The sequence below is a fragment of the Lacerta agilis genome, chromosome 8 (assembly GCF_009819535.1).
Source record: "Lacerta agilis isolate rLacAgi1 chromosome 8, rLacAgi1.pri, whole genome shotgun sequence".
Taxonomy (NCBI): Eukaryota; Metazoa; Chordata; class Lepidosauria; order Squamata; family Lacertidae; genus Lacerta; species Lacerta agilis.
This window is the reverse complement of record NC_046319.1, coordinates 64,545,566-64,563,417: the sequence shown is the minus strand read 5'-3', so window position 1 is coordinate 64,563,417 and position 17,852 is coordinate 64,545,566. Positions and strand designations below refer to the sequence as shown.

The following is a 17,852-nucleotide window of genomic DNA, read 5'->3' as shown; positions in this document are numbered from 1 at the left end:
GAAGAACATGTGATTATTTTATTTATTTAAACTACTTACATACTGCTTAACCATAGTCTTTATGCAGTTTATAAAATTAATAATAATAATAATAATAATAATAATAATAATAATAATAATAATAATAATTTATTTGTACCCCGCCCATCTGGCTGGGTCTCCCCGGCCACTCTGGGCGGCTTCCAACAAATACTAAAATACAATACAAAGTCACAGATTAAAAACTTTCCTAAACAGGGCTGCCTTCAGGTATTTTCTAAATGTCAGGTGGTTGTTTATCTCTCTGACTCATGATGGGAGGGTGTTCCACAGGCGGGCGCCACTACCGAGAAGGCCCTCTGCCTGGTTCCCTGTAGCTTTGCTTCTCGCAGTGAGGGAACCGCCAGAAGGCCCTCAGTGCTGGATCTCAGTGTCCGGGCTGAACGGTGGGGGTGGAGACGCTCCTTCAGGTATATAGGACTGAGGCCGTTTAGGGCTTTAAAGGTCAGCACCAACATTTTGAATTGTGCTCGGAAATGTACTGGGAGCCAATGTAGATCTCTCAGGATAAAAATCTGTTAAAACTATGAACTCAGACTTCAATCACAATGTTGGTGGGAATAATAGAGAAAAGGGGTATTTAGTAGACAACAGAAGCTCAGTAGGGAGCTTCCAGTTGCCTGTCCTCAACTGGAAGAAAGTTCAGTATAATTGGGCCCACAGTACTAAATGCATAGCTGCTGGTGGATACAAATGTTTGGTCATTAGGCTTTATTTGAACATGAGCCATAGGCCATTTTGAGAGAGGCAGTTGATGTTTTGTATTGCGCACTTTTGTATTCAGAATCCCCCCAAAACATAAATCCATATTTGGAGTCTGATACTTTTAATCTTCAGTGGCATCGCTGCTTAGAATCCTAGTTTCCTCCATTTCCCCTGGAAATTCACCCTCATTTAAAGTTGGGCAGGGTAGTTAAGCAATGTTCAAGAAAGCAAATGTGCACTAAGTAATTCTGGGAATACATCTTAATGTTGCTAAACTCTCCTGATTCTTGCACACCTCTTGTATCCTGAAGTTTTCTTCATCTCACTTAGTGCCTGCCCCCCCCCTCTCTTTCAGAGCATTATCCTGTATGGTGAGCTCTGCTCAAGTCGCAATTCCCCTGCATGGCAGAGTTCTTGAAGTAGTTGCCCTAACAACATTTCATCATAATAATCCTTTCGGGCTCAATCCTACAACTCCAGCATCTATTCATCTTCTGGGCAAATGTCACCACATAGCCTCCCTCCTTGCCCTTTTGCTTGTGGTTTCCAAAAGGCAACATGTGCATTTGGTAATTAAAAGCCCACAGAGATGTATCGGGCAAGCATGTAAAGGAAATTGTACGAGAGTGATGTGCACAAGGGGGCTCAGATAGCATGCAGAAACCATTACCGCAACAACAGAAGAGGCAAATGTCTTATTCCCCGGGAAAATTAGCCTTTCCCGATCTCTGGGAAATGAGCCATTCAGAGCTTCCCTGGGGTAAGAACACAGCGTTATGCGTGTATCTTAGCTTGCATGTGCTTTCCCAGGCAAACAAATAAATAAATCATGGGCTTTAAACAAACCTAGTTAGGAGTAGTTGTTCACTGCTGATTAAAAACACCACAAGCTCCATTTTGAGGGGGAGCAAGGCTGGACAGGGTGTTTTTGGGTTGAAATCCTATACAACATTTACCTGGGTAGGAGCCCCACTGAACTAAATGTGACTTGCTTCTGAGTGGACACATAGAATAGAGGTGGAGAAGCTCTGGCCCCCCAGAGAGTGCTGGAGTACATCTCCCATCTTCTCTTACTGGTCGGGACTGGCAGGAATTGGAGTGGAACAACATCTGGAGGGCCACAGGTCCCCCACCACTGGCATATAGGCCTGTGCTACTCCTGGACACCTTTTCTTGAGTGGCTCCATTTCTCTCCTGCTACTACTGTCACTGCTGATTTTCTTGGCCTCTGGGGCAGTGGTGGGAAAGACACAGCCCTCCTAATGTTGTTGGACTCCAACTCCCATCAGCCCCACCCAAGATGGCCAATGGTCAGGAATGATGGGATTTGTACTCCAGCAGAAATTGGAGGACACATCCTCCCCACCCTTGCTCTAGGCCCAGTCTGAATGGCCACTCAGAGTAAGGACTTCTTCAGGCCAAATCATTGCTTGTTCTTTCAAATGGGAACAGATGCCAATATTCCAAAAAAAAAACCAGGCAGTCTGTGGGCAAATGATTGCCTTGGTGCCACCATGTGCCAAATCTTCATTGCTGCCTTAAAGTCACATCACCAGATTTAGGATGGTGCAGGTGATTCCCCTGCCAAACCTAGGGGAAATGGCTTCAACTGGTCAGCTAAACCAGGTGAGGGCAGTCGATGGGTCTCAAACCCTTGGCAGGTTTGGGACTTCCTCTGCATGCAAAGCCAGGCTCTTGCAGATTGAGCAGGTGAGACCAACAGTGGGTACAACCACCAAGAATGCGGTTTCTGCACATGTTGCAGGGGGAAGTGAGGGGCAGGTGGGGTTCGTCAACCTGGGAAGGGAGCCCATCTAGGAGAAGGAAAACTGGTCCTAAAGCTCTGCTGCCTTGTGGGATATCTTCAGGAGGAAAAAAGGCTAAGGAGTAAACCCAACAAAAATCCAGAGTGGAGACCCTAAGATGGTTGGATGGTGCCTTGTACACTTCCTTCTGGCAACTCCAGCAGCCAAGCTGGTGCCAAACATATTGCTCTGCTTTCCCTTGGACCACATCAATGAGGCTGAGAGGGGGATCTTGTCATCCGGGTAGCCCAGGACCTCCAAATACATTTCCAAGGCTTGATCCCAGGGGAAATCATTTCAGTCCTGCTAATGCAGTGATTTGACTTCACCCCAGCATTCTTTTGTCTCTCAACACAGACAGGTGCTAACAGTCAACCTACGGAGAAAATCCATATAAAGCAACTGTATCAGAATGAATTATTGTGGAAATACTGGTTTGTATTGGGGGGGGGGGCAAATTCCACCCTTGTTCAAGGCACCATATTACCAAAGTCCACCCCGATCAGCAGATGTCAGTAGCTTCTAAGTTTAATGCTGGTGTCGGAGTCAGGGCAGGGCTCTTGTTTTCTGTGGGCACATGTAGAAAGAGGCTGCAGCCCCCTGGCAATTGCTTTGGAAAACTCCGTTTTCTGCAGGGCCTCCCGAGAACAAGGTTAAACCCACTGCCAGTCAAAGCAGGTGCCATTCCATTGCCTTCAATAGATGTAAAGCAATAGCAGCAAATTTGGGCCGAAAGCTCTTTCAGATGCTCGCAGAAGACAAATTGTTCATACAAACTGGTCTTGTTAAGAGCATTCTAAGAAACTGAAATGGTGCAGTAACTAAAATAAAATAATAGTCCTGCGGAGATGTATAAAACAGGGAAACTCTTGCCCTCTGGGCTTCTATTGTCTGCGAGACAATGGTACAAACCATATTAATCTTGTAGTCTGCAGAGGAAAGATGTGAGCAAGGCAGCATCTTGAAGTTCCAATAGCAGGTGTTATTAGCATATGGCTGAAACTGGGGCACAGAAAGAATTACTTTACAACTAAATCAGCACAGAAATGCATTCACCGGTGTGAAATTATCAGTCTCGGTCTAACGTGGAGGCTCTGCCGCGTTAACTCTTGAATGTTCACAACAGCTTGGCCACAAATCAGAAATCAACAAAAAAACAGCCCCAGGAAAATAAAAGTATATCCATTTTAGTTTGTTAGTTGCTACATTTATATACTGGTTTCCGGCCAGATCACTTTGCTCTTGGGTTTATATATAGCGTGTGCCATGCTCACATATGGAGGGTGATGGTTGGCACAGGGACGAGCAGGCTAGCTCCATGCCCCTTGTGCCATTCCTGTCTGCCACAAGGCAAAGGGCAGCTAAGGTGAGGGAGCTCCCTGTGCTCCTGGAGGTTTTTGCATAATACAGAACCTTGGGAAAAAATTTACTATGGCAGACCAACACGGCTACCTACCTGTAACTGAAGATTACTGCCTGTGATTTTTAAACATTCAGTCACGGTCAAATCAAACAAATGGAAATCGGGTGGGTCAGAGTCAAACCAGCACCAAGCACATTCAAAGGACAGAGAGCATGTAGCTCTATTTTTAGCAAAGATGTACCCAATGAAAGTTGCATCAGAAAAAGAATAAAATTGCAGCAGTGGCTGTTCTTAATCCCATTAGGCCAATCCATTATTTGACCCGAAGACTGTAAAGCAAGACACTGGAATACAGTTGTCTGGATAGAGCACTTTGAAACCAGTACTTCTGTGGATTCGTTTTGAGAACTAAACACTACCATTCAAGCCCAGTTTGAAACCTACATACAATCCACACCACAAATGCTTTAACATAACATGCCTTCAAACAACAAACACTCATTTTCTTAGTGTTTATGCTTTGACAGAAAATAACTATAGGGGAAATAAATGTCCATCGTATAAGCATTCATGTTTTCTTCCTTCCAGCCCCACAGCATTTTGGGAATATAATTCTGGAACTTCCACAGGATCCAGACAGAAACCAAAATCCAGAGGTGGCTAGGAGGGCTTGCCTGGAATCTCAAAGCACTTACAGCCTGCCTTGGAGTACTTGACTGTGAAGGTTAAATCATGATACCGTGGGGCATACTGTGTTTAGGATTATGTATCCTGTGGCAAAGTCCAGAGCATGAAGCCACAGAGCTCCAGGGTGATAGAATCTGCTATAACAAAATGAAACTCACTTGGTGCCTTCAGGCACACCTCGAAACCATAATTTGGAGGACTGCAAATGAGCCAGGGGCTTAAACACTTCCTCCTATTCTGGGAATATCCCAGAGGGGGACAAGTATCCACATGACTCATGTGGCTATAGCCCCTGTGTTGCAGATACTCTCTCTCCCACCATCTCTCTTATTTTAAATAAACTCAGTATGGGTTTGCTACAGCCTTAAAGAGGTCAGAGAGAGCCTGAATAAGAAGAGCCCTGATAGACGAGACAAAGGTCCTCCTATTCCTCCTACTCAACATCAGATTAATTACCTGCCCTTTACTTTAATTAAAAAGGACACAGGGCAGGTTACAACATAGAAAGCAGTTTGAAACAACCACACAAACATGTGCATGTTTAACGACCCACTGATCTTTGGATGAAGAGCGGTACAACACATAATTTCCAACCAGATACACCTGGCTGGGCAACAACGTAACAGTCCTTCAGTCACCCTGCACATATCAGTTATGGGATGCATGCAACTTGACATTCTATCTTCCTCTTCAGAGTTCGTTGAACAACAGTGGACTTTCCAAAATGGCAGGAAGGGACACCATACCCCTTTGCTGGGATTCAGACAAGGGGAATCAAGTGTCCCTCATGTCCCCTCTCCCCCCCCCCCGCACGATGTGGCTGCCTCCTCTGTGTGGCTGCATGGTCCAGCAAAACCCACGTTGCTTTTGAGCACCAATGCCATTGGTCTATTTGGTTCAGCACAGAGCGTAAAAGCCAAGTCACTCCCTGTAGCTGCTTGCTTGGAACTTACCTCTGTTACTGTAGTTGTGTGTGTCCATGAAGGACAGGCCCAGCCTCTCATCTTCCTGCAGGGTACTTTGATCCGTAAAACTTCGATCAATTGCACTCATCATGTGTGTCTTCTCATTGCGGTAGTTGATCGTCGCTTTGGCCATGTTGACCGGTTTCCTGGCACAAAATCACAAAGGAGGAAAGCAGGCACACATCAGACAAAGGGGTCCACTCTGGTGCTTCCCGTTATGTACATTTTTCAAACTTCTACAGCTAGGAGGGCTCATGTACATCTGTTGCAGGGGAATAATAATTTATAATAATAATTGATTATTTGTACCCCGCCCATCTGGCTGAGTTTCCCCAGCCATTCTGGGCGGCTCCCAATCAAGTGTTAAAACAATACAGCATTAAATATTAAAAACATCCCTAAACAGGGCTGCCTTCAGATGTCTCTTAAAAATAGGATAGCTGCTTATTTCCTTGACCCTTGATGGAAGGGTGTTCCACAGGGTGGGCACCACTACCGAGAAGGCAGTCTGTCTGGTTCCCTGTAATCTCACTTCTCACAATGAGGGAACCGCCAGAAGGCCCTTGGCACTGAATCTCAGTGTCCAGGATGAACGATGGCAGTGGAGACGCTCCTTCAGGTATACAGGACCGAGGCTGTTTAGGGCTTTAAAGGTCAGCACCAACACTTTGAATTGTGCTCGGAAATGTACTGGGAGCCAATGCAGATCTCTCAGGACCGGTGTTATGTGGTCCTGGCGGTCACTCCCAGTCACCAGTCTAGCTGCCGCATTCTGGATTAATTGCAGTTTCTGGGACACCTTCAAAGGTAGCCCCACGTACAGCGCATTGCAGTAGTCCTAGCAGGAGATAACTAGAGCATACACCACTCTGGCGAGACAGTCTACAGGCAGGTAGGGTCTCAGCCTGCATACCAAATGGAGCTGGTAGACAGCCGCCCTGGACACAGAATTAACCTGCACCGCCATGGACAGCTGTGAGTCCAAAATGACTCCCAGGCTGCGCACCTAGTCCTTCAGGGGGACAGTTGCCCCATTCATAACCAGGGAGTCCTCCACACCCGCCTGCCCCCTGTCTCCCAAAAACAGTACTTCTATCTTGTCAGAATTCAACCTCAACCTTCTCACGTTGTCATGGGTAGGCATCACACAGCAATTGATGCATCAAACTCCCTGGTTGGTCAAGTATTGCATCCTTGTAATTAGAACTAAGCCCAAATTTCTCCTGATAAAAGTTTTGAGATTTGTCTCCCCCCCCATCCCACTAGAAAAAGGCCACCTAGCAGAATTGCTGTAAGTATTCTCCTGTGCGTGTGTGTGTGTGAGAGAGAGAGAGAGAGAGAGAGAGAGAGAGAGAGAGAGAGCGCTAAGTTTTAATTTTATTATAGATATACATATACATACACATACATACATACTCACACAAACACACATTCCTCTGCATGTTTTCACACCCCTTAATTTCCACCACTACAAAATTTCTGCCTCCTGCCCTGCTTTTCATCCTAAGCAGCCAGTATGTGGGACCACTCAAAAATGTTTCTGTTCCACAGAGAATGAAGCTATTTTGAGATTATTAGATAGGCAGACTTACACTATTCATCCTCCAGCAGATCTATAAGCCATTATTCTCCTTGGTGTAGATCAGTTAAAAGTGAAAGCTCCCCCATGGAATATGCTGGCTGAGACCCTACCTCCCCGCAGACTCTCTTGCCAGAGTGGTGCATGCTCTGGTTATCTCCCGCTTGGACTACTGCAATGTGTTCTACGTGGGGCTACTCAGAAACTACAACTAAACCAGAATGTGGCAGCTAGACTGGTGACTGAGAGTGGCTGCTGAGACCATATAACACCAGTCCTAAAGGACCCCAGTGTGTTTCTGAGCACAATTCAAAGTGTTGGTGCTGACTTTTAAAGCCCTAAATGGCCTGAGCCCAGTATACCTGAAGGAGCATCTCCACCCCCATCAATCAGCACGGACACTGAGGTCCAGCTCTGAGGGTCTTCTGGAAGTTCCCTCACTGTGAGAAGTAAAGTTACAGGGAACTAAGCAGAGAGCCTTCTCAGCAATAGTGCCCTACCTGTGGAACACCCTCCCATCAGATGTCAAGGAGATTAAGAACTACACAACTTTTAGAAAAATCTAATATTAGTATACTGACAGTGCCCTTTCTTGAATAGAGAACTTCTAATGAAGTGCCACCCCCTCTCTGCTCTTAACTGGCATTTTAGCACAACTCCAGTGAAGAAGGATGTGGGTCTGAAGCTCCTTCCCCAATTTCTTTTCAGCATCTCTCCCAGGCAGTGCAGGAAAATTACTGCAATGCCCGCTTATATTCCCATGGCCCTTTTAAATACACTTAGCCCACAGACACCTCCTTGTAAAACAAAGCAGAATCTGTGGCGTTGTCTATCCTTGTGATGCTCCACTTACGTCAGATCAATACTATTGATCAGTCCCCCGATGTGATTTTAAGTGTAGGACTTTTAACATCAGGCAAGTTGCTCAGTTCTGTACCAACACAGAGACAATGCCTCATAATTTGCCTTTCATTGCGCCTAACAATAATGGCACTCCCAAGGAGGGCTTTCAGTTCCAGTTCTTCTGACAAGGCATTTCAGACTGAGGATGCCAAGGTGCATCCTGAGAAAAGGTATCTGGAGATTCATGCCAAGGGTTAGAGAAATTTCCCCAGTCCTTCCCTGTTTTGGATCCCTGGTTCTCTGTCCGCTCTTCATTCTATACCTCATGAATTCAGGTTTAGCTTTGATAATTCCTCAAATTAAATTCTGCACCTTTCATTTTGTTTATTTGCATCTTCACTACCCCTTCCTTGTTACCAGTGTGAAACCCCAAAGAAGAAGAAAAGCAATCATAGTATGATTGCAACAAGATGCTCATCTTGAGAGGAAGAAGGTTGGCAGAAACTCATGCAGAAGAAAATGTCTTTTGCTTGCACTGAAGCGATCTGGATACAAGTGATGCACTTCTGTTCTTTGGTTTCATGATATTCAATTCTAGAATCATGGAACTGGGGTGAGCTCAAAAGTCATCTAGATGTAGGAAATCTGAAGCTACAGCATCCCTGATGGGTAGCCATCTAGCTTCTGCTTATAAATGGAGAGATGAAAAATTGAAACGGACCTTTCAAGGTGATCTGCTACACTGCTGTGAACAACCTGTGCCACATGATGTTCTTCTTAACACTTAACGAAATCCCTTTCCTTATAATCTGATTTTGTGGTCCACCATACTGAGCAACTTTAAAAAGCAGTTTAGAAACACTGTAACAAATAAATGAGAAAAATGAATCTAGTTCTGTGCACCTTGCTTTTAACTTTTTATTTATAAAGCTTCTAGGCCACAGATTTCAAAAGCTCCTCCCTAAAACTGGGACACATTTCAATACTGGTTAAATCATTGTGTAGAGCAGGAATTCCCAAATGGCTTTGAAATGGTTCCACTGTATAAAAAATGCATTGCTATTAATTTCCATTTATTAAACTGTATGCAATATATTAACCATCTATAGAAATAAGAATACAATTTTAAATAACCCATTTCTATTCAGAAGAAAATTGAAATAAAACGTAGTAGTCTTAATTCTTCTAGCACTGCATCATTATGTCCCTGGGACTGGTCTGGTGTGAAAAGCATCTCAACATGGTCCTAAATTAGGGATTAATAAGTAAACAGAAATATATAAGCGTGTGTGTTTACTAACAAGTGATTTATTCATTTCTGTGTAAGCTTAAAAAAGGATTCACTATCAGAAGGAAATATTTAGCAGTAACAAAGCCTGCTGTTTCTTTGATTCCGTGAAAGGAGAGGCAAGTCCCTGAAAAACTTATCTGGCTTGGAATAAAATCCAAGTTGGAAAAGAACAGCAGGCTTCTCACCACCACCACCCATCCTTGCCTGCCCTCGCTGCCAGCACCTCAAAGGACCTTTGCCTTTCTTTTCCCTGGCAAAAAGCAGCACTGGGAGCAGCAGAAGTAACAGAGTGTACAGTTAGGAGAGAGGAGGAATAGTGTCCATAATGGCCGGGGCTGGTTGGAGTTGGAGACCAACAGTATCTAGAGAGCCACAGGTTCCCCATCCCTGCAGTAGTGGCCCAAGGGACCAGGGGAGACATTGTTCCCTCGAGGGCTTATGCACTTGCTTTAGATTGGCTTGAAAAATAATTCCTTCTGCTTTTAGAAATAATTTCTGAGGTAGTCCAAGGCAACCTTGAGACAGTTCACCAATATCTATACTTTAGGGGTGGGGAATGTCAGGTGTGGGACCCCCGAATCCAGCCCTTTAGGCCTGTCTGTGTGGCCCTTGAGACTCTCTTCAAACCACAACTCTTCCCTAGCCACAACCCCTCATCCCTAGCCACACCCCTCATCTACCCTGCTTTGTTCCACTCTCCCTTGGGTGTTTTTGTCTGGCTGCAATGTGCCCTTGAACTCTAGACTCTGAGAATGCCTTTTGCTTGCCTGGGTGGAGCGTAGAGGGTGTGTAAAAACAACCCTGATGTACGAAAGGAAAATCTATATTTGCTGCTCCATCCACTTTTGCCTCTGGCCCCAGCTAACCCCAACATGTGACACTGCTCCCCCAAATGAGGTTGCCTATGGGGCTGGAAAATATTACCCACTCCTAATCTCCATGAAACAGGCTTTGGATGAATCCAACATAAGCAGTTGCAGAGGTTTGATTTCCAGATGGGCAAAAAACACCATTAAATGAAAGAAACATGGTGGGAGCTGGGTGAGTTGTATTCTCTTGAGGTGTATATCGCCTCGCTAAAAGGCATTCCAGGTCTTGATCCCCTCCAGCGTCAAACCCCTTGCCCACCTCCCTCTGGAGTCTCTACATTTTATTTCAGCAGCCGTTTCCCCCCACCCCCCACCCCTGAAGCCCCCAAAATGGTACTTTAACATTTATGTGACAAGGAAAGGGAACCAGTTGGGAGCAGCGAGCAGCGGAGCGAGCGCGAGTGAATGAGAATTACTTACGGGTAATAGGAATAGGAATAGTAGTTCCTCCTGGCAAGCGTGCAAACAAAGAGAAACAGCAGAGATTGCATAAGCAGCTTTTCTCAGCAAATAATGAAGGAGAAGATGGGATATTTGGAGCCTAAAATGACAACAGACCAGAGACTGAGCCATTGTCCATGCAAAGGGAGGGGGGAGGGAGCCGGAGATAGAGGGGGGGGGGAAGGAAGGAGGAAGGAAGGAAGTGCAGGGAGACAGAGAAAGCAATCAGCTGGAAATGGGAAGCAGTTTTCGGACATGCTTGCTGCTGCCCTGAGGGCAAGCAAGGTCACCTGCCAAAAAGGTTTAGAGGCAAAGACGCCAAGTAACTCGCTTCCCCACACCTGCAAACACACGTACTTTGCAAACAGCACATCTAATTCCAGGTGTCCTTGAAATTGTATGCTGGTAACCGAGGAACAGATAATCTGGACTGCTGCAGATTTAGTGCTTGGGATGGTGATGCAGGGCAGTTCCTTTGCTACAAATTTGTTCTCGTCAGGTTTAAAACAGAGCACTTGCTTTGTTGAGCAGCTACGGCGCTACCCATAACAGAAGTATATAGTCACCCCGCCCCACCATGCCCCACCCTTTGTTTCCGAAGACACCACCCTATGTCTCATTCTGAACTTCACAAGGCTTTGTGATTCAAATTCTGCCAAACTTCATGTGCTCCCTGAATGCTAATGCTGCAAATATAAAAACAAGAGACCTCTTTATTTCTCTGAGCAATGCAGAGGCTAGATTAGGGGTCCCCAACTTTTTGGGACTTGGGGAGGGGGCACTTTTGGACATCTAAGGAACTGTCACAGGCACTACAAAATAATCATTTCATGTAAGAAAAACGGGGGATGCTCAGAACCCCCTCCTCCCCCAAAACAGAAACACCTATACCCCAATGAATAAAACACAGACAAAAAAGCAGGCAATAGCCACCCCCTCAAATAATAAAACAATAAAACTCAACCAACACCCAACTTAATTTTTTTTAAAAAAAATAATTAAAAATTGGGAGTGCCAAGATGGTGTGTGACATTATTGTGGTAGTCATGGGTCCCAGATGGAGAATCCCAGGGCTACCTGAAGCCTTCAATTAAAACAAACAAACAAAATTCTTCCAGTAGCACCTTAGAGACCAACTAAGTTTGTTCTTGGTATGAGCTTTCGTGTGCATGCACACTTCTTCAGAAACACTGAAACAGAAGTATCTTATACACTGAAACAGAAGTATCTGAAGAAGTGTGAATGCACACGAAAGCTCATACCAAGAACAAACTTAGTTGGTCTCTAAGGTGCTACTGGAAGGATTTTTTTATTTTTTATTTTGTTTTGACTATGGCAGACCAACACGGCTACCTACCTGTAGTTTTAATGCTGTTATTAGTTGTCTTGGTGTTTCTGAGTGTCAAATATATTAATGGGGTGTGTGTGTGTGTGTGTGTGTGTGTGTGTGTATATATATCTCACAGACTTCAGAGCTCAGGTGTTTTGCACTACATCTCCCTCAGCCCCAGCCATGCTGCCTGGGGCTGATGGGATTTGTAGTCCAAAAGATCTGAAATGCACACTGCTGGCGAAGGCCAATACATCTCCTAGCCAGCAGACTGAATCTTCCACTTCTCACAGCCAATGTGTTTTCTAATATTCTTCCTAACAGTTCCATTCTTCCTGTCACAGCTAAACCTGCAGGGAGGCAACAGGTATTGCTCATCAGTCTGGGAAGAAGCGTCCTTTAGTCCCAGCCAGAAATAGCTCCGTAAATCCTTCCCTATCATATCTGCTAATAAGCTGGAGGCCTGGCTGTTTCCCAGGCAATTTCTTTGCTTCCATTAGCTTCCCATGGTCAACTTCACCACATGCGAGGTATAGCAAAGCATTGCACAATTGTCTTCCTGAGTCCAGCACATACTCCAGCAATGGGGCTCCTGGACTTTTTTATAGAGTTGTGTACAAGGGACATATGTGGAGCTTGCAACAAAAAAAGCTGCAGGGTCCAGGGTGCCTATTTGTGATCCAGGCAGACAGCCAGTCATGCCCTCTCACATGATACTCCATTCCATTTCCTCAACTCCCCTCAAAAACACAGCAATCTGTGGCTTGAGGTTTCTCTGAGGAATCCAGTATCTCCCCCATGTTTCTCATGGGGACCTGTTGTCACTCACCACCCAAATTCACTATTAGAGGGCGTAGTTTCTGCAGGTGCAGCTTATGGTCACCTCCTTGTGTTGCAGAGGAAGGAAAAGCTGCAGTGAGCTGAAATGCTCAACATTAAAGCCACTGTACCTCGGTCTCAGTTCCCAGACTGAATTTTAAGGTAGTGATGTCCAATATCATTTCACATCTTTATGTTTCAAATGTCCTGTTTTAGACTATCTGCAGAAGCACTGAGAACTAGAGGCAAAAGGGACTCTTAGCAGAGTGAGGTGCTAAGATCCCATAGCAGCAGAGTGAATTGTACCATTTCAGACTGCAGGTGGAACAATACTGTTTTTCAAATGCTCCCCCACATATATAAAACCCTGCAAGCAAAAACTTAGCTCAGCAATGAATGAATTTAGCGAGAACTTGCAGGAACACCCAACAACGTGATCTCAACATGCAGGCTGCAGGCTGAGATCACATTGTCAAATCTGTTCCAACACCTTAGGAATCTTAAGAATCTACTCCCACAGCCTCCATCAACCCTTCCATCATCCCTGGCCACCAGCCCATGTTGTCTAGAGCTGATGGGTGTTGTAGTCCAAAGCATCTGGCGGGCACCAGGTTGGGGAAGCCTGTACATTACTACCACACTCCCATGTTATTCCTCCAGCAAATGCCATAAGTATTCACTGTACAGTAGTTGTTGCTTTCAGTCCACAAATAATTGTTAATTCCCCCCTCATTTTGCATTGTGGTTCCTTCGCGACAAAATGAATGGGGTAGAATAATGTAGGGATGGCATAAATTACAAAAGGAATTACACTACTTAAGTGACATAATTTTACTACAATGGAAAATGGTGGAAAATGTAGTTTTGGGCAGAAAGTGAACTGTGGTGGAATGGAAACAGTTCTGCATGCAGGGCCAAATGGAAAACGATGCCTTCTTTGATCCCAAACAGGAAGCCATGTACCATGCATTTCCTGTAATGCCCTGCAGTGTCTGTCACACCATCGCTCCTGTGGGAAAGTGAAAGTAGCAAGCATCTTCCCAGACCCAGCCAGTGCTACCAAGCCCACAGTTTGGAGGTGGGAGGGGACCAAATAGGAAGGTCACCAAGGAGCTCCTTGCTGAGGGGCCATCACACCTGGTGCCAACCCTGAAACCAGCCCAATAACACACCAAATATGGAATTGTCAGGTAGGAAAGAGACACCGCTTTGGGTATCAGGACATTCCTTTAGCACAAACAGCAGCCATCTGTTGTCTATTTGCACTCTGAATCCAAGGAGCGGCTGGCCATGGTTTTGCAAGGAACTCCAACTGAAATGATTTAATCAACTGCGACGTTTAAAATGGGATCAGCCAAACACCCTGATTCAAGCGAAGAGATGGATGTCTGGATGGATTCTTAACCTGTTGAGGAAAGGCTGTAACAGACAAAGTAACACTGACAGCAGATCTGCTCTGTGCAGAGACTAAGGAATGTGAATAAGGGCTCTACAGGAGTGTCTTTAATCTTTTGAGGAAATCTACCCAATCTAAGAATCTCCCAGGAGTCTTTTTAAAGGCTTGATTCCCTCCCACCAACCACCTGCAAATGTTCTAGCATTTTAATCCTTTATGAAGCTGATAATTGAAGAAATAAACCATTTCCGATTTCTCCAGAACACACAGAGTTCTCCTCTTCACAAGACACAAGGCTTTGTAATCTTATTCCTCTCCAGTAACCCACGTGGTCATAGCTTAGTGGTAGAACATCTGCTTTGTATACAGAAGGTCCCAAGTTCAATTCCCACTATCTCCAAGTAGGGTTGTGAATGTCCCCTGTCTCAAACCTGCTGCCGGTCAGCTTAGACCGTGAGTACCCAAAGTGGTAGGCTCCATAAGTTGTTGGGCTTCAACTCCCATTACCCCTGACCATTGGCCATGCTGGCAGGGATGATGGGAACTTTAGTCCAACAACATTTAGATGTTGACCAGTTGACTATCCCTGCCTGGGCTGAGCTAGATGGACAAATGTTCTGACTCAAATAACTCAATACAGTGGTACCTCGGGTTACATACGCTTCAGGTTACATACTCCGCTAACCCAGAAATAACACTTCAGGTTAAGAATTTTGCTTCAGGATAAGAACAGAAATTGTGCTCTGGTGGCACAGTGGCAGCAGGAGGTCCCATTAGCTAAAGTGGTGCTTTAGGTTAAGAACGGTTTCAGGTTAAGAACAGACCTCCGGAACGAATTAAGTACTTAACCAGAGGTACCACTGTACAAGCCAGAAGGTTGCTAGCAATTCTGGTTCCCAAAATTAAAGCAACTATTAAAAACAGCACAGATAACATAATGAACCGATGGCTAGCTTCTTAAATTATGCAGCATGGCAGGATCATTTGCTAGGAAGTGAAGGCAGCAGTGAAGACAGCTTGCCCCATATCTCTGTAGCAATGTAACAAAAAATAAATATAAAAGGGAGCCCTGTAATGCAGGGTTTATAACATTGCCGTCTGTTCTGACTGCCTGAATCTTTGAGCTTTATACTACTCAATGGGTTTCACTGAAAAGCTGAGGTAGGAATCCCCTGGATCCACAGCTATTAATAAGAATCCTGCCACTCTTTGTATTATATATCCACATATGTCTTTTCAATTGCTGTTGGGTGTTTTTTGGAGGGGGGGGATGTTGCATGCAGAATGAAAGATCAAGAGTGAAGTGTTGCACCCAAATTAGGACTGGCATGGGGAAGATCAGCACTTGACAGGCTTCAGGGACTCAGCTTCCTCCTCCCACCCTTTGGCCATAGATAAGCAGAACAAAGAGAAAGGAGTCTTTTACCGATTAGAATTTTTAATGATCACAGCGAGAGAACAAAGATTCCATTTCTAGGAATGAAGGTGCTCCCAATTAAGGGACCCCCCCTACTTCCTCCCTAGTCATGCACATCACTACCACCTCTTGCAACCTGATCTCTCAACCACTGTGCTCTTCTTAACCTTGGCCTGAGCAGATGGACACTTTCCAGCGACAGTGAGTCTGTTAACTCTCTCTCTCCCAGTTCTCATCCTCCTAGCTGTTCCCCACCCAGTACTTCCCAGCTTCTGCCTTCTGAACTATGTCCCTCTGCAAACCACTGTTCCAAATCTATACTGTTCTCCTCTCCTGGGAAGATTCAGGTTCCTGATCAGGAGCAGGGAGAAGGGGAGGGGGAGGCTCCCACCATTCCTCCTCAGTGCAGCCCTCCTCAGCATGGGCCCTGACAAATGCCCTCTGTTAGGTCCCCTTCTCCATTGGTGGACTGTAGCCATGGGTTCACCCAACAAGGGCAGCATTGGCTGACTTTTCATTTCAAACCATCATCCATAATGTCTGATGAGTGCTGTTCCTGGGCGCTGTGGGAAATTTAAGTGGCTGCCCACCTCTGCTGCCATTAGATAGACCTATGACTGGGCAGACACCAGCACCAGTAAGCTCTGCCAATTAATTGTGGTCTCAGTAGCTGCCTAAAGGCACTGAGCACTGATACCTAGCTTGTCACTATTTGATCTGTGTCTTTCAACCTTGGTTCCTCAGGCGTTGCTGGATTACAACTCCCATCATCCTCAGCCAGCTTAGCCAAAGATGAGGGGTGATGGGAGCTGTAGACCAAGAGCATTTGGGAAACCAAAGTTGGAGAACACTGTATTCAGCTGTGTACGCACTACCATTTACTCTGGCGCCAGTGCATACCCACTGCCGTTGTTTGAATCCATGGGCACGGGAGGTTAGCCACAATCCATACCCTGTAGTTTGTTTGTTGTTGTTTTTAGAAAGACTGCCATTTGATAAGTTTTTCCCCAAGCCAGCATCTACCTGAATTGAAAACGTAAGGCACGTTCACTTCGCCATTAAGCTGAGGTATGTACATTTGAGACAGCCATTGTGTATACGCACAGACAACAACTTTATGAATAGTAGTTGTGTGGGGAGTTACAGGTGCAGGGAGACCCAAGACATGATGCACATTTGATGAAGACTCACTCTCTGGCGTGTACTGCAATGTGCAAATGCAACTTGAATAGCAGCAGCAGCAGCAGGGAAACTGTGCTTTAAGCCGCTAATGTGTGCACAGCCTTACATAACTAATATTAAAAAGAAATCCTAAAATGAACTGAAGCTCTTCTCGGTTGATATGAGGGCCCCTCAATGGATACGAGGACCCCTATGGAGCTGGCATTTCATGTCTGCCAAGACGCTGCATGAGCTGGCACGGCACAGAGCCCAGGTGAAAGAAGAGAGACCTCCCTCCTCTTCCCCCTCCCTGCCGCACAAGGTTAAACAAATCCACTTCAGACACTGGATTCTTTAAGCTCAAAGCTGCTTGGCATGTCATCCTTTGCGGAGCCATTTATGTTACAGTCAAATAGCAGCACGGTTCTGGAATCTGAAAGATGGGCGCAGAAAAATGTTTAACAACAAGTTGGCAGAACATCCCAGCACATTAACAGTACTTGCTTGTTCTTGGCCAGGACAAATTAAAGGACATCCAGGTTTGTGCCCTCCTGTAAGACTATAATCTGATGGCAGCATTAGTCAGAAGCCACCTTCAACACCAACTACCAACATGTAACTCTGTCTCCACCCCCATTTTTCTCAAGACATTCCTATGCCAAAGACCTAGGCTACATTCACATCATACATTGAAAGCACTAGAATACCACTTAAAACAATCATGGCTTCTCCCAAAGCACCCTGGGAAGTGTAGTTTGTTAAGGATGCTGGGAGTTGTTAGGAGACCCCATTCCCCTGCCAGAGCTACAAATTCTAATGTGGTTGAACAATCAATCCCTCTTGACAGGAAACTTTGGGAATTGTAGCTCTGTGCGGGGAATATGGGCCTCAGCACACTAGAGTTCCCAGAATTCTTTCCAGTCAGTGCACATGCTGTTATATCTTATACCACAAATGTTCTGGTTTATTTATTTTGTGGTTGTTGCTGTTGGACAGCAATAATGTGGTATCATTGGGGAAGCATCACGGAGGGGGGGGGGGACTAAATGAGGTGATTAAAAAAAGAACTGTAAGATGTGTATAATATTTTAACCTGAGGATTGTCATTTGTCCAGTTTTAACTTTAATTTGTTTGACTTAAT

The 17,852-nt window shown here is 45.2% G+C and overlaps 1 protein-coding gene across 4 annotated transcripts in view; it reads right to left on the bottom strand.

The window, feature by feature from the left end:
* Window positions 1-17,852, bottom strand: part of PTPRU (protein tyrosine phosphatase receptor type U) — a 340,521-nt gene that overhangs the window by 65,513 nt on the left and 257,156 nt on the right. For 2 of the 4 annotated variants that reach the window (XM_033157989.1, XM_033157990.1), the window contains exons 15-16: window positions 10,567-10,596; window positions 5,553-5,710 (exon numbers count right to left, since the gene is read on the bottom strand). In XM_033157989.1, the coding sequence (XP_033013880.1) occupies window positions 5,553-5,710; window positions 10,567-10,596 (188 nt within the window). The remainder of the gene's footprint in view (window positions 1-5,552; window positions 5,711-10,566; window positions 10,597-17,852) is intronic. The other 2 variants (XM_033157991.1, XM_033157992.1) reach the window with 1 other exon arrangement.